The 19,138-nt window shown below is 32.7% G+C and overlaps 1 protein-coding gene across 1 annotated transcript in view; it reads right to left on the bottom strand.

Annotated features, from left to right (window-relative positions):
* The window catches only part of AGPAT5 (1-acylglycerol-3-phosphate O-acyltransferase 5), a 64,558-nt gene that overhangs the window by 32,979 nt on the left and 12,441 nt on the right, over positions 1-19,138 (bottom strand). The window contains exons 3-4 of the mRNA XM_001381542.4: positions 9,566-9,681; positions 3,385-3,474 (exon numbers count right to left, since the gene is read on the bottom strand). Coding sequence (XP_001381579.1) covers positions 3,385-3,474; positions 9,566-9,681 — 206 coding nt within the window. The remainder of the gene's footprint in view (positions 1-3,384; positions 3,475-9,565; positions 9,682-19,138) is intronic.

Below are 19,138 nucleotides of genomic sequence, written 5' to 3'. Positions count from 1 at the left end.
TGGCAACCTAAATGATTTTAGATACTAAGGCACACCAAAGAATAAACAAACCCCAAAGCCCATTTTGGTCTCAGACATCAAAGTAGTCTTGTAAGGATCCTGAAAAATCATTCCAGATCAAGACAGAACATCTGAATCACCTTCATCTAGCCTAATTATAGGAAAAGGGAATGTAATAGCACTCTATATTGTATCATTCCAAAGTAGGAGGATTGATATCTTTCTTAAAAAAGAAAAATTTAGGGCAGCTTAGGAAGCTCAATGGTTCCAGATTCAGACCAGAAGATAGGAGGTCCTGAGTTCAAATCTGACCTCAGACATTTCTTAGCTGTATGATTGGGCAAGTCACAACTTTTCTTCTGTCATAGAATTGATACAAAGAGAGATGCGTTTTTTTTTTAATTTTATATAAGGGGTGAGTATATGCCTAAAATATTTTCATTTGTTATTTTAAAAGTTATAACATTGGTATATTACCTAAAGTAGAGAGCTTATTGGGGGGTGGGGGGGATGGTAATTATCTTCCTGAAATGATTTAGTTGTACTATGATTAGCAGCAGATAGACTAATTGACCATTTTAGAATCCTTCCACACAATTTTATCTAAAGACTGATCAATTAACATACTGTCAAGGCACAACCACATTATATCACATATCAAACTAAATCACCCGTACTGTACCCAAAATCCATATAAAAGAAAACAAAGTCCACACAAATCATCAGCATTTCTATTTATTTCCAACAAAGTCTAGCAACAAGAGATAGAAAGATAAATTCCACTTAAAATAACTATAGACAATAAAAATATCTGGGGGTCTACCTGACAAGACAAATTCAGGAACTGTATGAACACAACCATAAAACAACTTTTCATACAAATAAAATCATATCTACACAATGGAAAAACAATTGATTAATGACCAAAGGATATGAAATGAAAGGCAATTATCATATGAAGAAATCAAAGCTATCTCTAATCATAGCGGAAAATGCTCCAAATTACTATTAAGTAGATATATGCAAATTAAAACTTTAAAAGCATCTGACACCTAGTAGAGGGGATAATATAACAGAAAAGGAAAATGATGTGAGAAGGGATGTGGCAAAGTCGGTACACTAATGAATTAAGTTGTGAATTAATCCAACCATTCTGAAGAACAATTTGGAACTATTCCCAAAGGGCCATAAAAACTATGTATTATATCCTTTAATCCTATAAAACCAATACTAGCATCTGTATCCCAAAAAGATTTTTTTAAAAGGTGGGAAAGGATTGATTCATAAAAAACCCAAAAACATTTACAGTAGTAGCAAAGAATTGAATAGAGATGCCCAACAATTGGAGAATTTATGAACAAGTTAATGGTATATGATGTAATGAAATAGTATTATATTATTTATATAATGACAAGCAGGATAATTTCAGAAAAACCTGGAAAGTTATATGAACTGATACAAACTGAAATGAGCAATAGAACCAGGAGAGCATTGTACACAGTAACAGCAAAATTGTATGATGGATGATTAACTGTGAATGATTTGGTTATTATTAGCAATACAATGACCCAAGCCAATTCCAAAGGCCTCCTGAAGAAAAATGCTATTTATCCAACTACAGAGAAAGAATTGAAGGAGTCTGAATGCAGAACTAAGTATATTAATTTTTACTTTATTTTCTTCAAGAGTTATTTCTCTTTGATAAGAATCTTCTTCCTCAATATGATGAATATGGAAATATTTTACATGATACCACATATCTAACCTATATCAAATTGCTTACCATCTGAGGGAGAAAGAGAATTTGGAACTCAAAATATCATAATATTACTGTTCAAAATTATTTTTATTAATAATTGGGGGAAAATAAAATATTACTGATCAAAGAAGAACAAGCTTGTCATCTTTAAAAGGTGGCATAATAAGCATTTGCTTGCAAAATAACTTTAGATTTTTTAAAAACAGTCAAATTTGTTTCCAAATGAAGTAAAAGCTATAACCCAATATGAACAAAAACTACAGGTCAAGGAACTGGAATATGAAAGACCTTTTCCTTAGGATAACTCTAAGACCAAATTAGGTTTTTTCCCCTCTAAAGTAGAAACACAAAAAGTCATGGGAAATTAGAAAACATTTCATAGGGAAGAAAAACCACCTCTGTGGTACTATTAAAATATTATAACTACATTTAATAATTTCACATACAGAAACCAATTTTGCTAGGTATTAAATTATAACAAAACCTTTTTATTTTACTTATGAACAAGCTATGTGGCATTAGTGGAGAGAGAACCAGCCTCAGAGTCAGGGGAACAGAGGTTCAAGTCCCATCTCCAACACTTATGTTGGAGTATGTTACCCTGAGTAAGTCAGTCACTTAGACTCATAGTATTCTGGGCAGTTATCTAATACTACATTGTGAAATAGATATTAAAATGCATTTGTAAAGGAAATGCCCTTTCACAAGGAGTCCCCAAGTTTCTAACACCAATGAAATTATAGGTATAGCCTCTTTTTAAAAGGACATTAATTTTTAAAAATTTTCATGTTGTTATCAAATGCAAAAACATTCAGTATTAACAGTTTTTTCATGGTCAAGAAAATATAAACTCTTATACAAGATGCTTAGTTATATTTCACCAGACTATGTTAAAGTTATATTCTTTAAAATTACCTGCAATCCATCACCTAAAGTTTGAACTAATTAGACAGAAAGTTATATTATACGATAACATTAGGAACAAATCAAAATATAATAATTACAGTCATTGAGCTTTAGTTCTGAAAAGAAGTCATGGGAAAAAGTCATTTGGCAGTAAACAACATTCCTTTAATAGAAAATTATGGAAACCATGCCATTACAAAATACAGCTGAAAATGAGCAATTATAATGTCTTTGTTTGTAAATTCATGAATATTTTTAAAAGTTTTAAATAATTTGATGACTGCAATAAAAATAACTATTCCTCAACACAAAAAGATTTACTATATTTGAACTGATTAAAAGATAAAACAGAAAACATTAATTTTAGCCACATGTATAGTTAATACTAATCACTGAATTGATTGATTCATATTAATCTTGATTATAATCAAAATTAATAAAAAAAACTTTTGTCATTCTATTTTATTTACCATTTTACCTATCCACAACTCTAGCAAAAACACACTTAATAAACCAAAGGATTTATTGTAGAAAGAGACTTTTGGAGGTTATCTAATAAATAAGAATTATTAAAAAAATGAAACCTCCATAATTACAACCAATGTGAAATTCACACTACTAACTTGTGAGAGAAAAAAAGTTTCTTCAACTAAATTAAAGTGAATGATAGGCAAATAGCAGTAACATTAACAAAGGCCGAACACAATGCATAAACTTACTGGAGTGTCTGAATCCATCTGGTTCTCTAGCTTGTTTCTCATTTCCATTTCATTAAAACGGGAACTTCGTTTTACATAAATTCCTCCATGCTTCAACACAGAAAATTTAAAAATATAATTATCTTAAAATTCTGATAAATATTCAAAAGAGAGAATAAATTTTAAATGTACAAATTTTACACATGTCAAAATAATAAAATTATTTTCTAAAGAGAATATATCTATAGAATTCCTAGCTATCCCCTTACACATTATTCTTAAATTAACAGTTCTGTGTGTAGTCATATAATTAAGAAATGAGTAATGAACAGAATGGGTCCATAGAAAGAGCAATGTAGTGCTTAAAGAAACCACTTACAATTTTAGTCAATAACAGTATTTTTTTTCTATTTATACTTAGGAACTCTTTTTTTACATTAAGCTACCTTTCTATATTAATATTTTATATTAAGTCCTATTTAAAGTAATAGGTATTTTCTGCCAACTTTGTTTTTTCAAAATATAAGGTTAAGAAATCTAATTCACTTTTATATAGTGCTTTAAGGTTTATAAAATGCTTTACACAAATTTCATCTCAGTTTTACAACAATCCTATGAAGTAAGCAATATTTCAAAAATAAAAACACACTAGATTAACTGTCTTGTCATGATTACAAACCTAGTGTCAGAGAAGGATTTGAAACCTGGACTTTTCTATACTCATCCAAACTCTTAATGAATATACTCCTCTATCATTAAAAATTTTAACATAAGCCTCAAATGTGCACCTATTTTCTTATGGCAATAGTAAAAATGTTTAAATGAACCTAAAATATGCATATATTTAATTTTAGAAATGATCCTGATGATGAATACTAAGGGCTTGAACTAGGGTTGTGGCTCTGTGAGTAGAGGATATGGCAAACAACCAGCTATATGGAGGGAAAATGAAGTATCAAAGATGACAGTAAGGATATATAAACCTATATGATTAAGTTGGATACATTTGCAAAAAGAATGCATTTATAGAGAAAAGATATTATAAGTATCTATAATGGATCATACCCCCATCTATGCCTTCTATATTATTCAATCTATCCCACCCAAAACAAAAAAAAGGGTATTAGTGGGGCTTTGGAACAGGTCAAGGTTCTTACTCAAAAATCACTAACTAGGAACAGAATCTGGGTTCTGCTGGGTCTCAGCTAAAGGCAAGAAGTGATCCTAAAGAAGTGATCCTAAATACAACAAGGTATGTTGGGGAAGTGGAGGCAATTCTTCCAAAGCCATCTGATATCTGGGTGTTCTTAGTATCAAATGAAAGTAATAACTGTCCTGAGGGCCATAACACACAGCTGAGGGTAGTTGGGCAGAAGTCATTAGCTTGAAGAAGAGAAGAAGTCAGGATGATGTTTAAGGATAAGAACGGGTACTATTATGTTGGAGATACCCAAGATTGGCTATATTTGAATTATATTTTAAAAAATATCAAATGGGAAAAAATGGATGGTGCTACATATATATACATATTAAAACTCATACAGTAGGTTTACTTAAAAAAGGAAAAGTTCAGTTTTCAAAAAAGAACTCTCTTTCCCAATATATATAAATCTTAAATAACATTCTAAAATTTGGCTTTATTGTGTTTATTCAATAATTGTTTTGTGGATTTTTTTTTTAAATTGGTAATACTGCTATTCAAATGAACCAACATGATATAAAGACCGGAGAGATGACCTTGGAGTCTGAAAGGCTATCATTATTAGTCCATATCCATAACTTTTCAGTACTTTAGGCAACTCTCTAAGACAATAAGTGTAACAAGAAGGTGCTGGTCTGCCTTGCTCAAGGAAATAAGGTATTCTAAGATCAAAAACAGCAACCGAACAGGCAAGGAGAAATCATTAAGATTGGACTCCCTGAAAACTATGTTTAAATAAACAAACAAACCTTTGACACTACATTTCAAGATATCACAAAGGAAAACTGCCCAAATCACTTTGAAGCAGTTGAGAGGAAAAGTGCAAAGAATGTACTAATTATCTCCTGAAAGCAATCTAAAAGGAAAAGTCTCAGGAATGCTCCATACAAAATCTAGAGCTCCTTCATCAAACAAAAGATACTACAAGCATTCAAAAGAATCACAAGAGTCTACATAGCTTATATTTAAGAGATCTTAGGATATTCCAAAAGATGAAACTAAAATAGCTTACCCTGCAAAGTTAAATACTGCCCTATAAGGGGAAAAAAATAGATCTTTTAAAGAAAGAGTGAACTTTCAAAAATTTCTGGGAAGAAAAAAAAAAGGCCATACTTGAACAAGAATTCTAAAATACAAACACAAAAGTCCAGAGAAACTTTAAAAGGAAAATTTATGTAAGTAACTGGAAGGAGTTATAGGATAATGAGGTACTAACATTTTAACAGGAGAAGAAATGTCAACTTCAGGACAGTAATGACTTCAAACTACATTCAGGGAGGGTTAAAAATAAAAACCTGGACATATAGATTGATTCTATTCTAAGGGATTCGAAAAGAGAATGGGAAGGAAGGGGAAAAGCACAGAGAAGATAAAAGAGGGTAGAACTTACTATTCCTTATAAATGGAGTACATAAAAATACATAAACATTGAAGAAGTGAAGAAAGTGATTATCAGATAAACCTCACCCTTACCAATCAACAAGAGGAGGCTGAACAACGTGGCACTATCACATGTAGTTTAGTGGGAAAAAAAACCCAACAGGAAAAGGAAGGTGCAGACAAATGTAGAGAGAGAATAATATTAAGGAGGGAGTAGTCTTAAGCAAAAGAGTTCTTGTTCTAAAGGGGGATTAAAAGAGGGGAAAGCAATACTCAAACCTAACCTAGTAACATGTTTTAGATTGCATCTTAGACAACTGAGTAATGAAACAAAAAACTATGGCATATGAATGTGATGAAATGTTATTGCACTGTAAGGAGCAATCAAAGAAATAATTTCAAAAAGTTCTAAGTAGTATGAAGTGATACAAAATGAAATAAGCAGCATCAAGATAACAATTTCTAGGATAGCCATATTACAAAGAAAAACAACTTTTAAAAAATGTAAAAATCATTATAATAACCAACCATGTCTTCAAAGGACCTATGATGAAACATGTTGCCCATCTCCTGAGAGAGAGGTAAGACACAAGATGTAGAGAACTATTGTTTTATTTTGTGTTATGGACTGTTTGGATTTACTTTGTTTGATTTATATATTTATCATAGGAATTTACCCCCTAAAACCTTTTGGTTTTTTGATAAGGCTTGAAAGGTTAGTTATCTTTCCCCTCAAACCCTCCCCTTTTAACTTCCCTATTTCTATCTTAGCACCACCATGCTTCTCAATCACCTGGACATAAAATCTAAGTGTTATCGTTTAATTCTTCACTCCTTTACACCCCGAACAATCCAATTCAGATATCAAACCCCATCATCACTACCCATTATTACATCTTTTACACATGTCCCATTCTCTCTTCTGATATTGCTACCACCCTGGTAGGAGGCCTTCGTTACCTCACTACTAGAATATTGCATTGGTATCACTATCTCAAATCTCTCACCATTCTAAACCATCATCCACTCAACTGTTTAAAAAGTCTTTTTGAAGTGCAGGTCTGACTATATCACCTCTTTATTCAATCAATTCCAGTGGCTCCCTATTGTGTCCAGAATATAAAATGCTGTGTTTGGCTTTTGGACCCCTTATAAAATCTGGTGCCCCTCCCTACCTTTCCCAATCTTCATACACCTTATTTCTCCCCTTTAGCACACTCCACCATACATTTGATGCTGGTGTCTCTCTGATTTTCCTACAAATCTAGACACTCAACATTTTTGTCCTCCATGCCTGCAATGCTCTCCTTCCTCATCTCTAGCTTCTAGTTTTATGGCTTTCTTTAAGTCTCAGCTAATATCCCACTCCCACTTTACAAAGCCTTTCCTAGGTCCTCTTCTTTCCCTATAAGATGACCCTTAATTTATCAGATAAATGTTTTTATATATGTGTATGTATGCATGTGTATGTGTGTGTGTATATATATGTTTATATATACATACATATATATGTATAGAGGCAGATAGCTATATATCATGTCTGTACATAGGTGTTTTTCCTATTAGACTGCTCTCTTTTGAGAGCAGGGATTTCTTTTCCCTTTCTTTATATCCTCAGCATTAATACAATGCCTGGTTTTAATAGTTTTAATAAGTGTTAGTTTACTATTAAATACTTGTACTGTATCTTGTGTGGTTGTGAGGATTAAATGACATTCCTAAAAAGCACCCTGTAGAATTAGATCTAAATGTAAGTGGCTATTGTTATCATTACTATGACACTATCTACTTCATAGGGTTGTTTTAAGGATGAAGATATAATTGTATAGCTATAGATATACACCCACACATACTTTTTAACCCCAATGCATTATATAAGTAAAAGATATTATCATTAACAAATGCAAGAACAAGAGAAAAACCTCAGTGAGAAAAGTTGGGATTTAAAATAACAAAGAATTTACAAATAGGCCAGAACATGCTAACTGGCCCTAGGAATCTTCTTAAAAATTAACATACCTACATGTGATGGGCCATTAAAAATTATACTGACTTTAAATTTCATTGAAAAATCTATGTTGGCTCAACTATATTATTTTCAGACTCAGTTTCCATTAAGTGAAATTTAAGACAATAGTTTAAGTGATCATTAATGTCCCTTCCAGTTTTGATGTTCTTTGATGCCACATCATAATATTTATACTTACTGATGAGATAATGGTAGAAAAAATAAGGAAAAAGAACAGGAACTTTGTACACTGGATCTAAAAAACACTAAGGAGAAAAAAATAACTTGCAATAAGGGAGAAGTAGATAAAATCTCTGTAGTAAAAGTAGGCATTATTTGCAAAGCAGGTATAAAATAAATCTAGAGAATTATTGAGGCCTCTTTGGGATATTTGACAATTTTGTCCTAAAATCTTAAGATGAAATACCTTAGCTAAAACTGTCTAAGAAAGTTTGTTTTGTCTTTCAAGACATCATCATCAGTTCTCTGTTATTTCTCTTATTTTTATTCCTACTGTTGATAAAAATTATTTTACTCAAATTCTATATAGACAAAGCTAGACACATAGAATTGAATAATTATAAACCTCAGAGCACAATTCTGTTTAAGTTGACTATATTGGGAACTTTTCACAAAAGTAGTTTTAGCTTTATCAATAAGTGTGAATGAAAGCAATAGATTTATTATCAAACAAAAATAAAGTTAACATCTGTTGCTAAATAAGATGTTAACAATTTGAACCTGTCATAAAAACCTAAAGTTGGTAATTATTTTTCTTAAAACATATATACACACAATAAAGCTACATATATACACATATTGCTACTTGCTTTATAACCCAAGAGTATTAAAGCAAGGGTTCTTAAATCTTTTTTGTGTCACAGATCCCTTTGCCAGTCTGATAAAGTCACTTACATAATTGTCTCTATTTGCCAGATAACATTTTCTTTTTAAAAATTTTTGGAGGTATAAAAAAAAGAAGTAAAAAAGAAAAATGCAGCATAACACAACAAATGGCAAATATGTATAAAATATAAATTCAAAATAAGTGTAAACATAATTAAATTCATGAATGATACAAACTGATAGGGATATGTCTCTTATTCATGGTGATAATACAAAACCTTTCTAATCTGACATCATTAAAACTATAACATGGAATTTTCATGTTATCTATATCTTTCAACTGAGCAATTTAAACTTTTCCTATTATAAACATGTCCCATGTCTTGACCATTTTTATGTATGTGAAATTTTAAAATATCAAATAATTTTAGTAGGAAAAAAATATGGAGTTACATTTTATAAAATGAAAGGAAAAAATCATAAGCAATTTAGTGACTAAAAGGGATGTATAATCTTAGAAAGCATTCTTTTACCATTTTATTCCTTAAGGAATATTACTACACAAAATATTTTATATCTTCACAATTACTTTTTTAATCTACTATATATGTATATACACTTTAAAGTTTTAAAGTTACTACATTTTTTAATTCTTCTAATCATCTTCATGTACCATTAGAAAGAAGCTTATCACAAAGCTTTTCAGTTTAGGATAAGAGGGACCTCTAATACCAGAAACCTTAAGAAAAATAAATTTAAAAAGTTACCTGAGAAAAATACCACCCATACAATGGAAGCCATTTTAAGCCATTTTTCAGAACATATCGTACATGTCCAAGAGCATTCTGCCTGACTGCCAAAATGTCAGCAATAATCCAGTCAACTGCCAAGACAAACCCAAACTTATTAGTGAAAAACTAGTTCAAAGGTTGCCTAAAAGTACCATCTACTCCATATTTTAAAACCAAATAATGATAAAAAAGCATAGTTAAATAGCAATGTTTAATAGGTAAAATAAGCTTATAAAAATAGTCCCTAAAGAAAGCAAAATTATATTTCATTTTTTCTTAAAAGAATTAAATGATCACTAAAAAAAACCCTCTACAGTAATATATACAATTAATACAAAGGACAAAAAAACCCAAAAAATATGGCAAATAATTTTTTCTCTTCTAAACCAGAAATGGAGAAAAAATGAAACATTATGGTCAAGGTTTTTTTTTTTTTAATATAAATTCTGATGATTGAAAAATTCAAATGGGTTCCACAACAGAAAAGACAGACTAGATTTACTAAGGATTTTGTGTGCCTAGACACATGATAAGCAGTATGGAAGAACATGGGAAAGACATGGTCCTTCCCTTCAAGAGACTTAAGACTCAGTTGAATGCATATTTTTTATAGTTATATATATATATATATGTCACAAACATAAAATAAGTGAAAAAACAACTAAGGGCAAAATATAAAGTGAGTACAGTATAATAGAATACAAATAAATACAATTAGTTTAAATAAAAATGTTGAAAAGAGGCATTGAGTGGTAAAATCCAAAGAGAAAACTTTTAAGAAGTTATTTTTAACAAGTTTTAAAAAGAATGGAGAAAAATGCATTCTAGGCAAAGGGAATGTCAAGTATGTTAGTATAGAAACAGAAATAGCAAGTAAATTAACTTCACTTAAACAGAAGACCTGGGGAAAGGTATGAATTATAGGACATGAGGTAAAAGATGGGGGGGGGCAGGGCACACAACTAGTATGGGGCCTTGAATGACAGAGGAAAAAACTTCATTTGTTAAAACAGAAAACAAATTCTTTAACAGGAGAGAAAAACATGGTTTGTGATTGGAAAAGTTGCTTCCATTAGTCAGGCATACAATAAAAAATTACTGAAAGAGAGAAGACTAAAGTTGTTGCAGTGAAGTCCTGTATTATAGAAATAGGAAGTCAAAAGTATCCCTAAAAGAAGTAGGTCCTAGAGACAAATAAGATGCAAGAGATGAAAGACAGGAATCAAAATTACTCTTGAGGTTGCAGGGTTTTGAACAGAATACTAATGGCAATCCAGAACAAAAGGGCAAAATATATTTCAGAAAGTCAAGTAGGCAATGTTGAAATTAAAGTATTAAAAGGATATCCATGTATAAATTTCCTGTAACAAATTAAAAACATAAGAATACAAAGAGGGTTATAGATGTCAATTTAGAAATTTTCTTTAGACATGGTAGCCATAAGTATATAATGTTATTGGAATGTATAAAGGTTTGAAGGTATGAGGTATATTTAATCTGAAGAGGAAAAGGTTCAAGAGATACAAAGTCTGTCTTCAACTATTTGAAGAACTATCATAGAAAGAGACTAGACTTTTTTTTTCCATTGGGACCTTAAATGGCAAAACCAAGAACAAAGGGTGGAAGGTACAAAAAGGGCAAATTTAGGTCTGATGACAAGAAAAAATTTCCTAATAATCAGAACTGCCCAAAAAGGGTCTTCAAGAAAAGGCTGACTTATTCATTTATTAGATATATTTTAGTAGGAATTTCTTTATCATGAGTTGGACTAAATGGTCATTGAGGTAACTTCCAATTCTCAAATTATATAATTTTTCTCTGAAAAAATCCACAGGCTGATCTTATAAAGTAAATGATATATTTACAACATAGTATGTTAAAAATGGTTTAGCCTTGATGGGTATATCTGCTTGTTAAAAACAGAGTTTGCTCCCCTCTCTGTCTCTCTCCTGTCAATAATCCTGAGAATGAGCAGGGTCCATTTAGAACTTCTTGGATAAAGGGCGGCTAGGTGGCTCAGTGGAAAGAGTCAGGTGTAAAGAAAAGAGATTCTGGGTTCATATCTAGTCTCAAGACACTTCCTAGCTGTGTGAACCTGGGCAAGAGTTCCTTAATCCCAAATGCCTAAGCCATTATCACTCTTTCTGCCTTTGAACTGATATTCAGTATTGATTCTAAGACAGAAGGGTTTTTTTTTAAAAGAACTAAACACTTCTCTACTTATTCATACAAAGCAGGTGAAAAATAATTTAACCTTTCCTTGATGACTCAGGGTTCACAACTCTAAAGAAAAACAACTTGATAAAGCAAAAAAAAAAAATCACTGAGCTAGGAGTTAAAACACCTGAAATACATCTCATCTGGCTCTCACACAGCCTGGCTGTGAACCTGGACAAGTTACTTCACATTTTTCTTTCCTCAAATTTTCAAATTTCCTCAAATTCAAAAAAAAAAAATTAGGAATTGGGTTCAATGATTTATCAGATACCTTGCAGGCTTAATACATATTAATTTACTGTGGGCTGACAAAGTGATGCCCTAAGCAACTAAAGATAGAATTATAGAGAGCTGCAGAACACTTTAGACTGCTCTGGATTACAGGATTTATTTTGTGTCTGCTTTTGAAACTTTTCCTCTTTTGATGATACCAGGAAAACAGCTGTCAGTTTACAAAGACATCAATATGCCTGGTATAATAGCATTTCTTCCCTAAGTCAGTGCAAGATAGGAAAGCAGGTAACAAAACTTTAACCATACACAAATTCTAATGAGCAAAAAGGCTTTAAATGAGGGGAATAGAATGAGTTCTAATATAATTAACACAGTTTGTGACGTTCACTTTGGCTGCTTAGAGGCCTTCTTTTTGCTTTCTTCTTGAGCTCTTGGCTATGTCCTGAATAAAGCTGCCAGATAGTTGAGCACCAATAAGTAAAGTCTCTCTGTATTAATATTCATTATAAGTATAGTTTATACTTAGGGTATCAATAAATGTTTTTGAGTTAGTAATGTTCTCCTCCAACATTACCTTAAAAACACACTTCCCCTCCTGAATAATTCCGGCTTTTTTTCTAATAATGGCAATAAAGGAGAATGATGAGTAACTATTCCTATTTATTACAGTGCTTTAAACATTTAGAAAATATTTCTTCCAAAGCAACCCTAAAGCAAGAAGTGTAAGAATTATTATCCCCATTTTTCAAATGAGAAAATGAAAAGTTCAGAGAAGATTAAAGGTCTTGCCTAACATAACACTTCTAAATTAGGTTTAGTAGTTATATATCCTTTCACCATTTGGTTACAGCTTCTCTTTTGATTTCCCTTAAACTTATTCCACAAGTATGCCAGCCAAATTGGCATACTTGCTTTATACAAAACTATGAGCTACTATCACTGAACTTTTTCAGAGTGTTCTCCAAACCTGGAATTTCTTCCTTCTCATCTTTTTAAGGTTCTGTTTAAGATTCAAGTATCATGTGCTCAGGAACTTTCTGATACTCCCCTACAGACATTAATGCTTTCCACATACCCTAATTATGGTGGACATACTTCATTTTGAATTTAATTCATCTTTGCACATAACTTTAGAAGATGAAAAGTTAGTGGCACAAAAAAACAAAGAAATAAGGACTAACTGAATTGGGGAGAGGAAGCATAAATGATTGAAGACAATTAAGAACCAAAGAGAATTTGAAAGTTAGGAAAATTTCACAGAAGACAAAAGAAAAAATGTAATGACTCATAAATGGACAAGTGATTTAGTGGAAAAGTTTAAGAGAATATGTAACACAGAGTAAATAAAAACTTTTTAACATGTCAAACCAGAATTAACATTCCTCCAATTAAAATTATAACTTGCACAAACATTTAGGTATTGTGAGAAGTAAAGATGGAGTAATGTGTCCAAGACTAGCAAAGAAATAGATATAATAGTTAAGAAATTCAGTAAGTTATGGTATGGGCACATTGTGAATTAACTTTAGAAATTTTCATGTTCCCCAGAATTAAAATTTGAACTATTTCAAAACTAGAAATGCTACTATTGGAACTAAATATTTTTCTCTAAATTTTTTTTCTTCAGACAGATGCTATTATAATAGCACCTTCACCTCTACCCCAAGATCCCTGTGAAGATTTTTAACCTCCTTTTGTAACTCCTATTCACTTAGATTCCTCAGAGTATCACCTCTTTTGGGCTTATCAGCACACATGAAGAAAAGGCAATGCAATTTAACTAACATTTAATTCAAGCAGTGGCAGTCAACAAGCTTTAAGCATCTACTATGTATACACAATGGAAGACAAAACATAATCCCAGAACTCAATGAGTTCTACCAGCAGGGATAAAAAAAGCATGTATACATAAAAGTAATAAGGCAAGCTATGGAGATGGCCTTCATTCTGGTCCAAATTGCAAAAGTATCCCCACTACGTTCAACACCAGTACAGTAAAAGCCAGAAGGATTACATCAAACTGCCTGAGAAGAGGTGAAATGGTCCAGACTAGAAATGAGACATGCCAGAGCTTTTTTGCCAATCAGTAGATTTGGGTCCTTTAGTGGGTATAAGAAACATTTTTTGGACCCCCAAGTTTTAAAAAAACAAACAAACAAATAACCTTGGGAATAAAATGGAAATTGGAGCTATGCCACCAAAGGCCTATGTAAAAAATAGACTCCAATACAGGACTACAGTTTGGCAACCTAATGTGAAAAAAAATTCTCAATCTTCTGATTTCTTTTCTGATCTTTAGTTAATCTTTAATAGCTAGTACCTAGAAAAAAAATTTTTTTGAGCCACATCTCTCTGGCTAAGGTTTTTTGGTTTTTTTTTTTTTTTTACCCTCGCAAAGCTGCAGTCCCCAATCCAGACCTGTTGCGTTTGCCACCCACTTGGCCCCTGGCTGCTAAGTTCTGCCTGCCTGCTTCTCCTGCTTCTGCTCCTGGCCTCTCACCTGGTGCCTGAGCTCCCGGCCCTGTTTGTCTGTGCTCAGGCTCCGGGCCCTGCCCACCCAGCAGTCTTTCTCTCGCTCACCTGGCCCACCTGATTCAACTAAGATTGTAATCACCTGATGACCTGCCTGCCCCACAAACCCAGATCCTTGGTGGGTAACAAAATGGGGTGGGGGTGGAGGGGAGTGTATTGGCTCCACATGGGTGGCCTGGGCTCCATGTGAACTGGGGCAGGAGGAGGTATCAGAGCAGGGGAAAGAGAAAAGGGAGATGAGACGAAACAGATTTTTTCAAACAGAAACTTAAAAAGCAATGGGCTGTTTAAAAGGATACCTTTTGACTCTTCTGGTAATTTCATTGATTTTACCTGCCTGTCAGGGAGCAGATTCAGCCCAAACATTCAACTTTAACTTTGAAGGCCCAAATGGGTGACTCAATGAACTGGGAGCCAGACCTGAGGACATGCGGTCCTGGGTTAAAATCTGACCTCAGATACTTCCCAGCTGTGGGGCCCTAAGCAGACCCCTTAAACCCCATTGCTTAGCCCTTACCACTCTGCCTTCTGACAATAGACATTTAAATGGATAAGAACCCAAGGAACTTTGAAGAGACTAAAGGCTATATTCTAAGGCATTTCAGACTCCAATGGTTTGTAAAAATCTCTGTATTTCTATTGCATTTTTTGTTATGGTTTCACTTTGTGATTTTAAGTTCATATATTACTGGATTCAATATTATTCTGCTTGAACTGAAGGTTGATTGAATTTATTTTGAATGTACTTCGTTTTTAAAATTCTGTTGTTTTTCCCCTATAACTATTGAACAAATATTATTGTGAATAAGCCCATATATGAAAAAACAGCTTTTTTCTATTTTGCTGAGGATAGATGGACTTCAGAACTGGTTATAATTGTATTAACAACGTTGGAAAAATTTAATGTACTAAATACCTCAAATTATTTGATTTTAAGGGTTTTTTAAATATGATTTTTGGAATTTTTTTTTAACAATCTGGTTATTTTTGCCTGCCCCTACCACGAGGTAAGGTCCATTCTAGTAGCTGAAGTGAAATACATTTTATAAACCCCAACTTTCCCACATGTGAATGGAAGTTGGGCAGTTAATCTCAGGGCATTTGTACCCCTAAAAAGCCTCCAAGAAAAAGGAGCACCCCTTTATTTATACTCTTCAGCTCACTACTTTACTTGCACCAGAATGATATATAGATTTCTTGATTATGTTCTAAACCCAAGATGAGTTTTACTTTGTTTAAAAAATATGTTTTATTCACCAAAGTTGAAAGATTGCTATGTTTGTAAAAATTGTGACAAATGTCCATCAATTCATAGGTTTTAAAAATGCCATACAGCAACTTATGTGAAATGTGAAAGTGTGTTTGTTTGCTATTGTAATTAATTGGGCTATTGAGAATTTTGGGGATTTTGATAACTACATATTTGTACTACTGTATTTTAAAGATGAAAAATTGTTAACCTTGTTCAATTCATTTGCCTTCCACTCACAGTGAGTGTGGCCAGATATTAAGAGGAAATGGATCTCATTTTTGGTGAGAAAGCCTTGCATTTTATATTTTCTTAGCTGACACAGAGTGTCAATGATTATAAGCTATATTTTTGAAATTTAAAAGCTCTATTAATATTATATTTTTCTTGCATGTGCAATATACTTTTTCAGTTTATTTATTTATTTATTATTTTTTCTCTCCTTTTTATATTTGAAGCACATGTCACCAGCATTAAGATTTTCTTTAACTTTTTGACTTTTCAGTGCTACAAGTTTGAAATACATTTGCTAGTGCATGCCCTAAAAAGCTTGTGACTATAAAAATGATGCCACTAATTATTTAATAAATTATGGGACTTTGCTTAATGATTCTGTCTGATTCCAGGACAAGATATACACAAAAGAGCCATTGCACAGAGCCAAAGAAAAGCCAATCCAGGATGGATTGATGCACTTCTAGGCCAATACAAAGGTCTTGAACCTAGTGTGAAGACTCAAGGTTACTATGTTTAACATGTGTTAAGACATAGGCTTTCCTTGTGTCCACACTCACTCTGAAAATACAGACGAGTATCCCCAAAACCTTGGCTCCTATAATCTGGTCCCCTTTTCTGCCTTCCTGTGGTACACCTTTCTGTAGTCCTGGCTACTGACTGGGTAAATGCATCATTGCTTAGATCATTTTGATTGGGCCCTGATAGAAGGAACTGTTATAGATTTATTTTTTCTTTTTACTTGGAATTTTTACACATAAGACTTTGATAGTCTATATTTTCATCCAGAAATTTTTTCTTTTCTTTTTGATTTTTCTGATATTTTTTTAATTTCTCTTGCCAATTGATTCATATACCTCAGCCATGCATCCCTAAGTGATCCCAGTTTTTTAATCACCCTCTTAATAGGGGGAATGTAAAAAAAAATTATTATTTAAATTGCAAAGTTTAAATTCTTTTTGAGAAGAATTTTAGGTAAAGAAGATGCTACCTCTCTGAATCCAGAACTGAACTGTTGGAGAAGCCACCATGAAGAAGCCTCCAGACCACAAGTTGCACAAAATTGAACTTTGGGTATGGTTGATTGAACATTTATTTGTATGTACACTTTCATGCCAAAGGGGACTGCCCCCTAATTGGCTTTCTGTCAATGCGTCCAGTAATTATTGGTTTTGTTTGTTTTTTTTCTCTTATCCTCAAATTATTGTAATCTTTAAATTGATTATGTTTTTATGATCCTTTGGGGAAGGACTTCTTCCCAGAGGATCAAACAGGGGAATGTAAAAAATAGACTCGAATACAGTACTACAATCCCTACAAGCCTTTGTTCCACTTCCCCAAGATGCTTTGTAATCTCACGGGAATTCTGAGGTGGGCAGAGATTGAGGAAGGATTTAAGCTGGTGGCAAAGGTTTTTGGGTCTCTCTCTCTCTCTTTTTTTTTTTTGGACTTCCGTTTTGGAGCAGATGCGTCTCTTCCGTGATGTGAGGTTATCTGGCCTAAGCCTCTGGCCTAGGCACGTGTTTTTTCTTATTCTGTATTTTCTTTCATCTTTAACCTTTAATAAACCTCTAAAAAAATATAATACTCCTTGCAGAGAGAAACTAATTTCTACCTGCCTCAGTCTCCCCATATTCCTAAATTTTAATCTTTACACCTATAAGAGAGACAATGTAAGCTATTTTAAAACTAGATTCATTTTAAAGTATACAAAAAGATGTCATACCAAAAACAAAGCACATAAACCAAATGATATTAAGCTATAACAAAAATAAAGCAAATTTTAAATATAGCAAAATTCTATATTAGCAGATATTAAAAACTCTACTTTAAGGGGGGGGAAGTTAGGTGGCTCAGTGGATTGAGAGCCAGGTCCAGCTAGAGATAGAAGGTCTTGGGTTCGAATCTAGCCTCAGAGTCTTCCTAGCTGTGTGACTCCAGACAAGTCACTTAACCCTCATTGCCTAGTCCTCACCACTCTTCTGCCTTGGAACCAACATACAATATTAATTGTAGGATGGAAGGTAAGGATTTTTTTTATTCTATTATAAGATTCTTTAATTAAAAAAAAAGAACTTCCATAGCAACATATTCTATTTCTTTTTCCACTATCTTAGAGAAGAATTCATATGGAATGGCCAGAATATTACTGCCCCTCAAAGATGAAAAATGGATAAGAGTATCAAAGTCCTATTCCATCTCTAATAATTTAACTCAAACTGCCAATATTTCATAAGCATTTAGATTGAGCTAAAAATATCCTATTCCTGGCAAATTATTGTTTCCTAAAAAAGACTGTTTACATGTAAACTATAAAAAACCTATGTATCTAAAACAAAACCATTCTTTTCCAAATATTTTTGGTAAAGTGTAAAATGAACAGTATGTAATGGAAAAAAATGAAATACAACAAATCTTTGTAGAATTATGAATTTAATTATAATAATGAAACTTCTCCCTGGAGTAGAAATGAAATCTCAAATGAGGAAATTATCTCTATTAAAGTAGTTCAGGGGGGCAGTTGGGTAGCTCAGTGGATTGAGAACCAGGCCTAGAGATGGGAGGTCCTAGGTTCAAATCTGACCTCAGCCACTTCCTAGCTGTGTGACCCTGGGCAAATCACTTGACCCCCATTGCCAAGCCCTTACCACTCTTCTGCCTTGGAGCCAATACACAGTATTGACTCCAAGATGGAAGGTAAGGTTAAAAAAAAAGAAGTAGTTCAGCACCTTCACAATTTATAACTTTAGAGGTTAAGTGACTCACCCAGGATCACATAGCCAGTATATATCAGCAGCACTTAAACCCAGATTTTACAGACTCACCCTATCTGTCTCTCTTAATGTAATATAATGTACTTAACAAATATTGTCAATATAAAAGTGCAAGATTATTTTTATGCCTGTATACATAGATACATGCAAGATAAAACAAATATGGCATTCTTCTCAATTCATTAGGAGAAGGAAAAATTGTACCCATGGGAAAATTACTTGGTGGTTAGAAAAGTAGACCTAATATGGTTAAAAAAAAAAAGGTATTCATACAAATCAAACATGAAATTTATCAATTATCATGCTATT

This window comes from Monodelphis domestica, chromosome 1, assembly GCF_027887165.1.
Source record: "Monodelphis domestica isolate mMonDom1 chromosome 1, mMonDom1.pri, whole genome shotgun sequence".
In the NCBI taxonomy this organism is placed as follows: domain Eukaryota; kingdom Metazoa; phylum Chordata; class Mammalia; order Didelphimorphia; family Didelphidae; genus Monodelphis; species Monodelphis domestica.
Note: the sequence above shows the minus strand (reverse complement) of the source record. Positions and strands in the feature narration are given on the sequence as shown.